The following is a 12,465-nucleotide window of genomic DNA, read 5'->3' as shown; positions in this document are numbered from 1 at the left end:
TATTTTATTATGTTATGTTAATCACCATACATTACATCATTAGTTTTTGATGTAGTGTTCCATGATTCATTGTTTGCGTATAACACCCAGTGCTCCATGCAGAATGTGCCTTCTTTAATACCCATCACCAGGCTAACCAATCCCCCCACCCCCCTCCCAACTAGAGAACCCTCAATTTGTTTCTCAGAGTCCATAGTCTCTCATGGTTCGTCTTCATTTTTCCCTTCCTGCTATCTTTTTTTTTAACATATAATGCATTATTTGTTTCAGAGATACAGGTCTGTGATTCAACAGTCTTACACAATTCATAGCGCTCACCATAGCATATACCCTCCCCAGTGTCTATCACCCAGCCACCCCATCCCTCCCACCCCCCCACCACTCCAGCAATCCTCAGTTTGTTTCCTGAGATTAAGAATTCCTCCTATCAGTGAGATCATATGATACATGTCTTTTTCTGATTGACTTATTATGCTGAGCGAAATAGGTCAATCAGAAAGGAAATGTTTTTAAAGGTAGAGGGAGGGCATTACAAAAAGGGATTTTATATTAGCCAGAAATGCATTGTTTCAACAATGTCACCCTCCTAAAAGGGAAGGAGTCTTTCAGGGGCTGGCCTCCTAGTGCTGACCAGAAAATTCCAGTTTGGCTGGTTAAAGGTTACAGTGTGGAAGGGTTGAAACTGCAGTTAGGTTAGGTATAAAACTGATGTGGGGCCTTAATGTAAGTGACTCCATTTCTCCATTTTAGACCTGTGCTTTTCTTTTTAACAGTAGTCCCATTTTTAATTTTTTGAGGATTCTTTATACTTCACATAGTGGCTGTGCCAGTTTACAATCCCAACACAATGGTTTCCATTTTTCCACATCTTCATCAGCAATTATTATTTCTTGTCTTTTTGATGGAATTCTAAAAGGGTGAGGTCAGTGTGGTTTTGATTTGAATTTTGTATTGACTAGTGAGTGATATTGGATATTTTTTCATACACCTGATGGCCATTCTTATATCATCTTTAGAAAAATGTCTACTTAGGTTTTTTGCTTTTTTTTTAAGATTTTATTTATTTATTTTGGGGAGAATGAGAGAGAGCACAAGAGGGGGGAGGATCAGAGGGAGAAGCAGAATCCCTGCTGAGCAAGGAGCCTGATGTGGGACTCAGTCCCAGGACCCTGGAATCATGACCTGAGACAAAGGCAGATGCTTAACCCACTGAGCCAGCTAGGCGCCCACTTTTTTTTTTTTAACATTTTACTTTTTTTCTTTTCTTTTTTTTTTAAATTCAATTAGCCAACATATGGTACATCATTAATTTTTGATATAATGTTCAGTGATTCATTAGTTGCCTATAGCACACAATGCTCATCATATCACATGCTCTCCTTATTGCGCATCACCAAGTTACCCACATCCCTTTCCGCAACCCTCATTTTGTTTCCCAAAGTCAAGAGTCTCACATGGTTTGTCTCCCTCTCTGATATCTTCCCATTCAGTTTCCCCCTCCTTTGCCTATGATCCTCTGCACTATTCCTTATGTTCCACATGTGAGTAAAACCAATGATACTGTCTTTCTCTGACTGGCTTATTTCACTTAGCATAATATCCTCCAGTTCCATCCATGTCGATGCAAATGGTAGATATTCATCCTTTTTGATGGCTGAATAATATTCCATTGTATATATTAACCACTTCTTTATCCATTCATCTACTGAAGGACATCATATCTCCTTCCAGTTTTGGCTATTGTGGACATTGCTGCTATGAACATTGGGATGCAGGTGCCCCTTCTTTTCACTACATCTGTATCTTTGGGGTAAATATCCAGTAGTGCAATTGCTGGGTCATAAGGTAGCTCTATTTTTAACATCTTGAGGCACCTCCATACTGTTTTGCAGAGTGGCTGTACCAGCTTGCATTCTCATCAACAGTGTAAGAGTGTTCCTCTTCCTTTACATCCTCACCAACATTTGTTGTTCCCTGTCTTGTTAATTTTAGCCATTTTAACTGGTGGAAAGTGGTATCTCATTTTGGTTGTGATTTGTAATTCCCTGATGGCAAGTGAAGTGGAGCATTTTTTCTTGTGTCTGTTGGCCATTTGTTTCTCTTCTTTGGAGAAGTGTCTATTCATGTCTTCTGACCATTTCTTCCCTGGATTATTTGTTTTTTGGGTGTTGAGTTTTAGAAGTTCTTTATAGATCTTGAATACCAGCCCTTTATCTGATACATCATTTGCAAATATCTTCTCCCATTCCTTAGGTTGCCTTTTAGTTCTCATGATTGTTTCCTTTGCTCTGCAGAAGCTTTTTATCTTGATGAAGTCCCAAAAGTTCATTTTTGCTTTTGTTTCCCTTGCCTTTAAAGATGTGTTTTGCAAGAGGTTGCTGTGGCCAAGGTCAAAGAGGTTACTGCCCATGTTTCCCTCTAGGATTTTGATGGATTCCTGTCACACATTTAGGTCTTTCATCCATTTTGAGTTTATCTTTGTGTATGGGGTAAGAGAATGGTCCAGTTTCATCCTTTTGCATGTGGCTGTCTAATTTTCCCACACCATTTATTGAAGAGACTGTCTTTTTCCCATTGGATATTCTTTCCTGCTTTGTCGAAATTAGTTGACCATAATGTTGAGGGTCCATTTCTGGGGTCTCTATTCTGTTCCACTGACCTATGTGTTTGTTCTTGTGCCAGTACCATGCTGTCTTCAAGATCACAGATTTGTAATATACCTTCAAAGTCAGGCATTGTGATGCCCCCAGCTTTGGTTTCTTTTTCAACATTCCCCTGGCTATTTGAGGTCTTTTCTGGTTCCATACAAATTTTAGGATTGTTTGTTCCAGCTCTGTGAAAAATGTCAGTGGTATTTGGATAGGGATTGCTTTGAATGTGTAGATTGCTCTAAGTAGCATAGACATTTTAACAATGTTTATTTTTCCAATCCATGAGCTGGAATGTTTTTTCCATCTCTTTGTGTCTTCCTTAATTTCTTTCATAAGTGTTCTATAGTTTTTAGAGTACAGATCCTTTACCTCTTTGGTTAGATTTATGCCTAAGTATCTTATGATTTTTGGTGCAATTGTAAATGGAATCAATTCCTTAATTTCTCTTTCTTCAGTCATATTGTGAGTGTATAGAAATGCAACTGATTTCTGTGCATTGATTTTTTTTGTATCCTGCCACATTGCTGAATTGCTGTATGAATTCTAGCAATTTTGGGGTGGAGTCTTTTGTTTTTCCACATAAAGTATCATAAAGAGAGAGAATTTGATTTCTTCTTTGCCAATTTGATTGCCTTTTATTTCTTTTTGTTATCTGATTGCTGAGGCCAGGGCTTCTAGTACTATGTTGAACAATAATGGTGAGAGTGGGGATCCCTGTCATGTTCCTGACCTTAGGGGAAAAACTGAGAGTTTTTCCCCATTGAGAATGATATTCACCGTGTGCTTTTCATAGATGGCTTTTATGATATTGAGGTGTGTTCCCTCTATCCCTATACTCTGAAGAGTTTTAATCAAGAAAGAATGCTGTATTTTGTCAGATGCTTTTTTGCATTAATTGAGAGGATCTTATGGTTCTTGTCTTGTCTTTTATTAATGTGCTCTAACACATTGATTGATTTGTGAATGTTGAACCACACTTGCATTCAAGCAATGAATCCCACCTGGTTATGGTGAATAATCCTTTTAATGTAATGTTGGATCCCATTGCCTAGGATCTTCATGAGCATTTTGGCATCCATGTTCATCAGGGATATTGGTCTGTAATTCTCCTTCTTGATGAGGTCTTTGCCTGGTCTTGGGATCAAGGTAATGCTGGCCTCATAGAAGGAGTTTGGTAGTTTTTCTTGTTTCCATTTTTTGATACAGCTTCAGTACAATAGGTGTGATTTTTTCTTTAAATGTTTGGTAGAATTCCCCTGGGAAGCCATCTGGCCCTGGACTCTTGTTTTTTGGGAGTTTTTTTTATGACTGCTTCAATTTCCTTACTGGTTATTCGTCTGTTCAAATTGTCTATTTCTTCCTCTTTCAGTCTTGCTAGTTTATAAGTTTCCAGGAATGCATCCGTTTTTTCCAGATTGCTTAATCTCTTGGCATATAGTTGCTGATAAAAATTTCTAACAATTTTTTTTATTTTCTTGGTATTAGTCATGATCTCTCCCCTTTCATTCATAATTTTATTAATTTGGGTCCTTTCTCTTTTCTTTTGGATAAGTCTGGCCAGAGGATTATGGATGTTATTAACTATTTCAAAGAACCAGCTTCTAATTTCGTTGATCTGTTCTACTGTTCTTCTGGCTTCCATTTCATTGATTTGTGCTCTAATCTTTATTATTTCTCTTCTCCCGCTTGGTTTGTGCTTTATTTGCTGTTCTTTCTCCAAGTCATTTAGGTGAAAGTTTAGTTTGTGCATTTTGGATTTTTCTAATTTTTTGAGAGAGGCTTGGATGGCTATAGATTTCCCTCTTAGGACTGCCTTTGCAGTATCCCATAGGTTTTAAACTGAAGCGTTTTCATTTTCATTAGCTTCAGTGAATTGTTTAAGTTCTTTGTTAATTTCCTGGTTGATCTATTCATTCTTTAGCAGGATGCTCTTTAACCCCGAGTGTTTGAGTTCCTTCCAAATTTCTTCTTCTGATTGAGTTCCAGTTTCAAAGCACTGTGTTCTGAAAATATGCAGGGAATAATCTCGATCTTTTGGTATCAGTTGTGACCCAATATGTGTGTATTCTGGAGAAAGTGCCATGTGCCCTGTAGAAGAATGAGTAATCTGTTGTTTTAGGATGTAATGTTCTGTATGTTTCTGTGAAGTCCATCATTCATAGCTCTTGTTTCTTGGTTGATCCTCTGCTTAGATGATCTGTCCATTGCTGTGAGTGGGGTGTTGAAGTCTCCTGCTATTAATGTATTATTATTGGTATGTTTCTTTACTTTGGTTTTTAATTGTTTTATGTAATTGGCTGTTCCCACATTGGGGGCATAGATATTTACAATTGTTAGATCTTCTTGTTGGATAGACCCTTTAAGTATGATATATTGTCCCTCTACATCTCTTACTACAGTCTTTGTTTTAAGTTGTTTACAGTCTTTGGTATGAAGATTGCTATACCTCAGCTTTCTTTTGAGGTCTATTAGTGTGGTAAATTGTTCTCCATTCCTTCACTTTCAATCTGGAGGTGCCTTTAGGTTCAAAATTCATCTCCTGTAGACAGCATATGGATGGGTCCTGCTTTTTTGTCCAATCTGCAACCCTGTGTCTCTTGATGGGAACATTCAGCCCATTTACATTTAGAGTAACTATTGAAAGATATGAATTTAGTGCATGTATTGCCTGTCAAGTCCCTGTTTCTGTAAATTGACAGTGTTACTTTTTGGTCTTTGTTACTCTTGTGGTTTCTCTTCACTTACAGGATCCCCTTAATATTTCTTGCAGGACTGGCTTGGTGATCACATATTCCTTCAGTTTCTGTCTGTCCTGGAAATGCTTTATTTCCCCTTCCATTCTGAATGACAGCCTTGCTGAATAAAGTATTCTTGGCTGCATGTTCTTCTCATTTAGTATCCTGAATATATCTTGCCAGTCTTTTCTGGCCTTCCAGGTTTCTGTGGACAGATCTGATGTTATTCTGATGTTCCTCCCTCTGTAAGTAAGAAATCTCTTCCCCCTAGCTGCTCTCAGGATAGCTTTCTTGGCTCTAAGATTTGCAGGCTTCACTATTATATGTGGGGGTGTTGATCTATTTTTATTGATTTTGGGAGGAGTCCTCTTTGCCTCTTGACCGTGAATGTTCGTTTCCTTCCCCAGATTAGGGAAGTTCTCAGCCATGATTTGCTCAAATATACCTTCTAGACCTCTCTCTCTCCACCACCTCTTGGATCCCGATGATCCTGATATTGGTTCTTTTCAATGTATCATTAATTTCTCTCTCTTTTCATGTCCTATGAGTTGTTTTTCTCTCTCTTCTTCATTTCCTTCCTTTCCATCAGTCTCTCTTCTAGATCACTTATTCTCTCTTCTGCCTCATTTACCCTGGCTGTTAGAGTATCCAGTTTAGACTGCATCTCATTCATAGCATATTTATGTTCAGCCTGATTAGATCTCATTTCTGTCCTTAGAGATTCTGTATTGTCATGTATGCTTTTTTCAAGCCTAGCTATTAGCTTTATAATTGCTATCCTGAATTCTATCTCTGACATCTTGCTTATATCCATATCCATTAGTTCCGTGGCAGAGGACATTGTCTCTGGTTCTTTTCTTTGTTGTGAGTTCCTCCTCCTAGTCATTCTACCAAAGGATGTTTGAGAGAATGAACAGAATCCAAAATATCAACCATGACCCAAGCAAAATGCACCCTAGAAAAAAGTTGAAGTGTCAGAAGCTACCACAGATGTGCCACCAAAGCCAAGATGATCCAAAATAATTAAAAAAAAAAAAAAGGAGGGGAAAGAGAGATAATAATCTCTCAGGGTGGACAAAGCAGAAAAAAAGAAAAAAGAAATGTAAAATTTTAGTCTGCAGTATAAACGAGTTGGGAGGGATCACCTGGAGCTCACTATATTATTTTCCCCTGGTGCTGGAGTTTTACAGTCCTGTGGGAATTAAGCTTGCCATTCACCTGTTCTTCCAGTCTGTCTTCTGGGGGAGGGGCCTGCTGCTTGGCTTCTCAGGTGTCTGCCTGGGTGACGTTGACACCCGCTTTGTGAGGGAGATGAGCTTAATGTGAGCTGGTGGTCTGTGTGGCTTTTGTTCCCTGTGGCTTTGCGTGCCTCTTTAGACGGTTAGAACAAATACAGCTGTGCAGGGATCTCTGACCCAGAGCCACAAGGTCATTGTCCCCTTTGTTCAATAAAACCTCCAGGTCAAACTGTCTCTACTTCTGTGTGTACCAAACTCCACAGACTCGTGCCATTCATGCCCTCTGCAATTCTCCCAGGGAGAGTGCAAGGGACCCTCGAGCTTCTCTGTGTTTTGTGTCTGCAGTTGCGAGTGGCCATGGGGTCATCCATGCACTCTCTTCCACCGCTCCCAGGTCATGGCTTGGTGCCACCCCAATGTCCTTTAGGCCACACTGCCCTGAGAGCTGTTGCCTAGGCATGAGTGCAGTCTTTTTGTGTGGCAAACTACCAAATCCCATGGCTCGCGCCCACTGCCACTCTCCCAGGAGTTCCAATGACCCTCGAGTGTCTCTGCACTTTGTGTCTTTCAAACCTCAAGTGGTTGTGGGCTTGTGCATTCATCCAGTTCCGCTGCTCCTAGGTCATGGCTGGGTGCCACCCTAGTGTCCTTCCTGGGGTTGCTGCCACCCTGAGAGCTGTTGCTCCGTTTCGTACCTCCCTGGGGATGTTAAACAGCTCACACCTTCCAGTCCTTTTCAGGGTGCTCAGGCAAAGAGCAGTCTCCCTACTGGTCTATCTCATGGTTTATGGTGACCAGAGCTGGGAGTCCCTTCTGGGCTCACTGACTATAACCAGTCTCACCACTCCACTGCTTGGGCACTCTATCTGTTCAGGCTCCCCCCTTCTTTCTGAGAGTCCTGGGATCCTGAGACCACAATGATCCCCTAGACTTCTGCCCTATTCATCCCCTGTGCCCTTTTCAGAAAGGGATGTCTCTCATTGGAGCCGATTTCTAAGGGTCCCAATTTTGCACTCTGGTGTTACATCATTTTCCAGTGGCCACCTTATGTGGGCTTTTTCCCTCCTCCATTTATCTTCTGATATTTCCCTGGAAGAGTCAAGATTTTGAATCTCCTACCTTGCAAAAAGTAGTTGTTTTTCTGCTTGTAGAGATCCAGATATATTTTCTTACATCTCAGGTTGAATTCGTATGTGTTCAGAATGGTTTGATAGATACCCGGCTAAATTCTAGGAACCAGATGAAATGAGGTCCCCTACTCTGCCACTATCTTGCCCCTTCCCCCTAATGTTTTTAGGTCTCCATCTTAAAATTACTCCTTTGGGGTGCCTGGGTGGCTCAGTCAGTTGAGCGTCCAACTCTTGATTTCGGTTCAGGTCATGGTCTCCGGGTCATGAAATCAAACCCCACATTGGGCTCCACGCTTGTTGGGGAGTCTGCTTAGAATTCTCTCTCTCCCTCTGCCTTTCCCTCTGCCCTTCCTCCCACTCGTGCTCTCCCTCACTCTCTCTCTTTCTCTAAAATGAATAAATAAATCTTTTTAAAAAATAAATAAAAGTTACCCCTTCAATGAGGCCTTTCCTGACCACCCTATAAATTTCAACCACACCCTGTACTTCCTGTCTTTTCTGTTTCTGTTTCTGGTATCTGTCATTGTCTTATATACAATGTATTTTTCTTCTTTCTTTTTGTCTGCCTCCCCCACCAGAAAGTAAGCTCTATGAGGGCAGGGATTTTTGTGGTAACTCCTCTGTTGAGTGTCACCTCCAGAACGCTGGGGAGGGTTGTAGGGGAGGGTGAAGGGGACAGACCAAGTTCTAAGTGCTTCGTGAGCATGGGTACATTTGCCTGCCAGTGGCAAATAGCCACCCAGTTTTGTTTTTGTTTTTTTTTTTTTAAACAGCTTCCTGGGAAATTAAGATGAATGACTTCGAGGAGAAGGATGTTGATGAATTCAACTCTAATGGCTTTAAGTGCCCAACGTGCTTTGCAGTGATGGGACGAAAGTGTGACAATGAGCTCAAGTGGTGCACAGCTGATAAAATCAAATGTGTTGAATTTTCTGGCATCATAAACACAGGTACTTTTCTAGTATGCAAAATCGTATAGACACAGTACAAGTGGTACTCTCTCACATGCTTAAGGGTATATGTCCCAATGGTAATGTTGAGGAGAAACCAGCTTTTGTCCAGATTCCTTAGAAATGAAGATACTGTAGTAGCCTCACTCTGAAAATATGTCTAACTGGCTTTTTCACATTCTTTCATTTATTTATAAATTTTTACATGCTTTTATCAACAAACTCTGCTAGCTTTGAGGATGCTGGTTCAGCATATTTGATGAATCTTCATCCTCCTCAAACTACCATTATTTTTTTTTAAACATGGGTAATTTGTGTTCTCTGCTACCACTGGGGTTTTTAATTTTCAAAATAAAAGCTTTGGAGAAAGGCAATGACTAAAACGTAAACTTTCTTCAAAGAGAATGTAAAGCATAATTTACTATACTTGCTTTGAGGAAATCCAACACAAAATTCTAAATTGAAGACACAGATTAGAAATGAATTAGAAGAAGTAGTATAGTATAGCATGAAGTGCTGTGGGCAGAGTTCCACGAGGACTGGGTTCTTTGCATGGTTATTCTTTACTTTCCCACTTTCTCCTACTGACTCTGGGAGTTCAGCCTTCTTGGAATTCATCCTCTGTGAGATACTTAAAGGAGCTAGTCATGTCAGTTGGTCTCTTGGATTCTTATGTTTTTACTTTTTGTAATTTGCATAACAGTGATTCTTTGCTTTAAAATACCAATCACTGGATATGGTGCCCAGAGGAGGCAAGGTGAAATTACCAAGAACATAGAGCAACAGCCACTTGTTAGAATGTATCTAAAGGCACTTTGAAAGACAGGAAACACAATCAGAATGATAGCTTTTTTATGGCTATTGTTATTTCTTAAAAGATGACTCAAACCAAGAATAAGAGGAGATTAGATTTATGTCTCACCATGGAGGGTATACATAACTGGAACATAGATACATGCAGCTCCTCAGAAAGTCATTTGAAGACTAATAAGAACTAAGGACTGAGAACAAGTTCTTACTACCATCTGCATAAAATGTCTATAAAAACATGCTAGATCCCCCAGTGATAATATGGATTAGAAAAATTTTTACTTTAAGAAGGTTTGGAAAATATAACAATATTTGAGATGGGTTGTGAGGGGATTTAGGCACCTGGAGGCTCTGTGTTTGGAGGACACCATTCCAGCCCATTGTCTCTGCCAGAGAGAGTTGTATTGGATGATTCACAGTATCGCCTGGCTTATATTTTACTCTAGTCCAGCCTGGGTGGGTAAAAGGGGGTGTATAACAAAGGAGTAGAGTGGCAGTATTTTTTATGTTTTTTTTTTTGCAGGTATTAAAGACATTGCTGTTGAAATGAAGAAATGCATACAAGCAGACCTATGCAAAGAGATGATAACTTATATGGGTTTTCCAATTGCTAACGAGAGTAAAAATTGCAGATCAGCCATCAGAAATGAGGCAGGAGTCAGACCCCCCACTCCTGTCTTCTTTGTTCTCTTCTTGGAGAAGATGCTTCATTGAGCTCCTGCAAGAGCCCAGCCATCTCCATTTATGAATTAAATGTGGTGTTGTGTGGGGGTGGTTTTTTTTTTTTTAGTTTATGTTTTCTTTCATGTTTATTAATTTGATAGGTATATAAAGTTGTCCATTTCTTTACTCATTCAGCAATTACTTATTGTGTGCGCAGTCTCATACAAAGTGGGTGAGGATGAGAGTCAATCAGTGTTGGCTCCCTGCCTTTGAGAAAATCCCAGGGCATTTAGAGAATGAGGACATGCATAGGTGAAATGCTTCAAAAGCAATACAAGAAGCAAGAATAAGAGTGATGCCTCAGCTCAAGTAACCCAAAGATGCCAGGTAGAAGTGGAAGAGTATGGATTCTACTAGGGAAATCTTAAGATTTTAGATGAATTTTGAGGAGGTCTGTAGTATCTGTCAGCAGAGATAATGTGCATTGGAACATGGGGTGGGGGAAGTTGGCAGATGCTAAAGTGCATCAGCTGAGGTTAACAGTAGGGGGCGTTGGTGGGGGGAGAAAGATACCAGTAAATATATGGTTCTGGCTGGAAGCCTCTTTCTGTGAGTGAAAGAAGGTGCCACAAATGGGAGAACACAGTGAACTCATTGAAGCACAGTCCTGCTCCTACCATGCTGGGAAGCTGTTCCTCTCAGTCCACTGAAGACATGATGTGAAGGATGATTTCTCTGTGGTTCTCACCCATGACTGCTCATTACAATCACCTACTGGCTTTATTTATTTTTTTATTAAAGTTTTTATTTTTATACCACTTAGTTAACATACAATGTTACATTAGCTTCAGGTGTGCAATATAATGATTCAACACTTCCATACATCACCCTGTGCACTCCTTAATCCCCATCACTTATTTCACCCATCCCCACCCCTCTCCCCTCTGGTAACCATCAGTTTGTTCTCTATAGTTAAGAGTCTGTTTCTTTCTCTCTCTCTCATTTTTTTCCATTTGCTTGGTTTGTTTCTCAAATTTCACACATAAGTGAAATCATATTTGTCTTTCTCTGACTGACTTATTTCACTTACCTTTATACTCTCTACCTCCATCCATGTCTTTACAAATGGCAAGATTTCATTCTTTTTTATGGCTGAATAATATTCCGTTGTGTGTGTGTGTGTGTGTGTGTGTGTGTGTGTGTGTGTGTGTACCACATCTTTACCCATTCATCAATTGATGGACTCTTGGGCAGCTTCCATATCTTGGCTATTGTAAATAATGCTGCTATAAATATAAGGGTGTATGTATCCCTTTGAATTAGTATTCTTATATTTTTTTGGGTAAATACCCAGTAGTATGATTACTGAATCATAGGTTCTATTTTGAACTTTACAGGGAACCTCCATATTGTTTTCCAGTTTGCATTCCCATCAACAGTGTAAGAGGGTTACCCTTTCTCCATATTCTGCTATTTCTTGTGCTGTTGATTTTAGCCATTCTGACATGTATCATTAGTTTTGCTTTGCATTTTCTTGATGGTAAGTGATGATGAGCATCTTTTCTTGTGTCTGTTGGCCATCTGGATTTCTTCTTTGGAGAAATGTCTATTCATGTCTCCTGCCAATTTTTTAATTGGATTTTATGTTCTATTCTTTGGTTTGGTTTTGTTTTATGTTGAGTGTTATAAGTTCTTTTTAAAAAAAAAAAAGATTTTTGTAATTTATGTGACAGAGAGAGAGAGAACACAAGCAAAGGTAGTAGCAGGCTGAGGGAGAGGGAGAAGCAGAGCAGGGAACCTGATGCAGGGTTTGATTCCAGGATCCTGGGATCATGACCTGGCCTGAAGGCAGTCACTTAGCTGACTGAGCCACCCAGGCTCCCCAAGTGTTAAAAGTTCTTTATATATTTTGGATACTAGCCCTTTTATCAGATACATGATTTGCAAATATCTTCTCCCATTCCAAAGGTTGCCTTTTAGTTTTCTTTGTTGTTTCCTTTGCTGTGCACAAACTTTTTATTTTGATATAGTCCTAATGGTTCATTTTCCCTTTTTTCCCCTTGCCTAAAGAGACATATCTAGAAAGAAGCTGCTATGACCAATGTCAAAGAAGTTACTGCCTGTATTCACCTCTAGGATTTTAATGATTTCAGGTCTTCAATCCATTTTGAATTTGTTTTTGTGTATGCTGTAAGAAAGTGGTCTTTGCGTGTTGCTGTCTAGTTTTTCCAATAACGTTGGTTGAAGAGACTTTTTCCCACTAGATATTCTTGCTTTGTCAAAGATTA

At 39.7% G+C, this 12,465-nt stretch overlaps 1 protein-coding gene across 1 annotated transcript in view; it reads left to right on the top strand.

Annotated features, from left to right (window-relative positions):
• Positions 1–10,378, top strand: part of LOC112809852 (uncharacterized) — a 31,610-nt gene extending 21,232 nt beyond the window's left edge. Inside the window, exons 3-4 of the mRNA XM_025853230.2 lie at positions 8,528–8,704; positions 10,038–10,378. Coding sequence (XP_025709015.1) covers positions 8,528–8,704; positions 10,038–10,228 — 368 coding nt within the window. The 3' untranslated portion in view covers positions 10,229–10,378. The remainder of the gene's footprint in view (positions 1–8,527; positions 8,705–10,037) is intronic.
• The last annotated feature ends 2,087 nt before the right edge of the window (positions 10,379–12,465 follow it).

The sequence above is a fragment of the Callorhinus ursinus genome, unplaced genomic scaffold (genome assembly GCF_003265705.2).
Source record: "Callorhinus ursinus isolate GAN/ISIS: 27379988/994484 unplaced genomic scaffold, GSC_fseal_2.0 scaffold105, whole genome shotgun sequence".
Lineage (NCBI taxonomy): Eukaryota > Metazoa > Chordata > Mammalia > Carnivora > Otariidae > Callorhinus > Callorhinus ursinus.
Note: the sequence above shows the minus strand (reverse complement) of the source record. Positions and strands in the feature narration are given on the sequence as shown.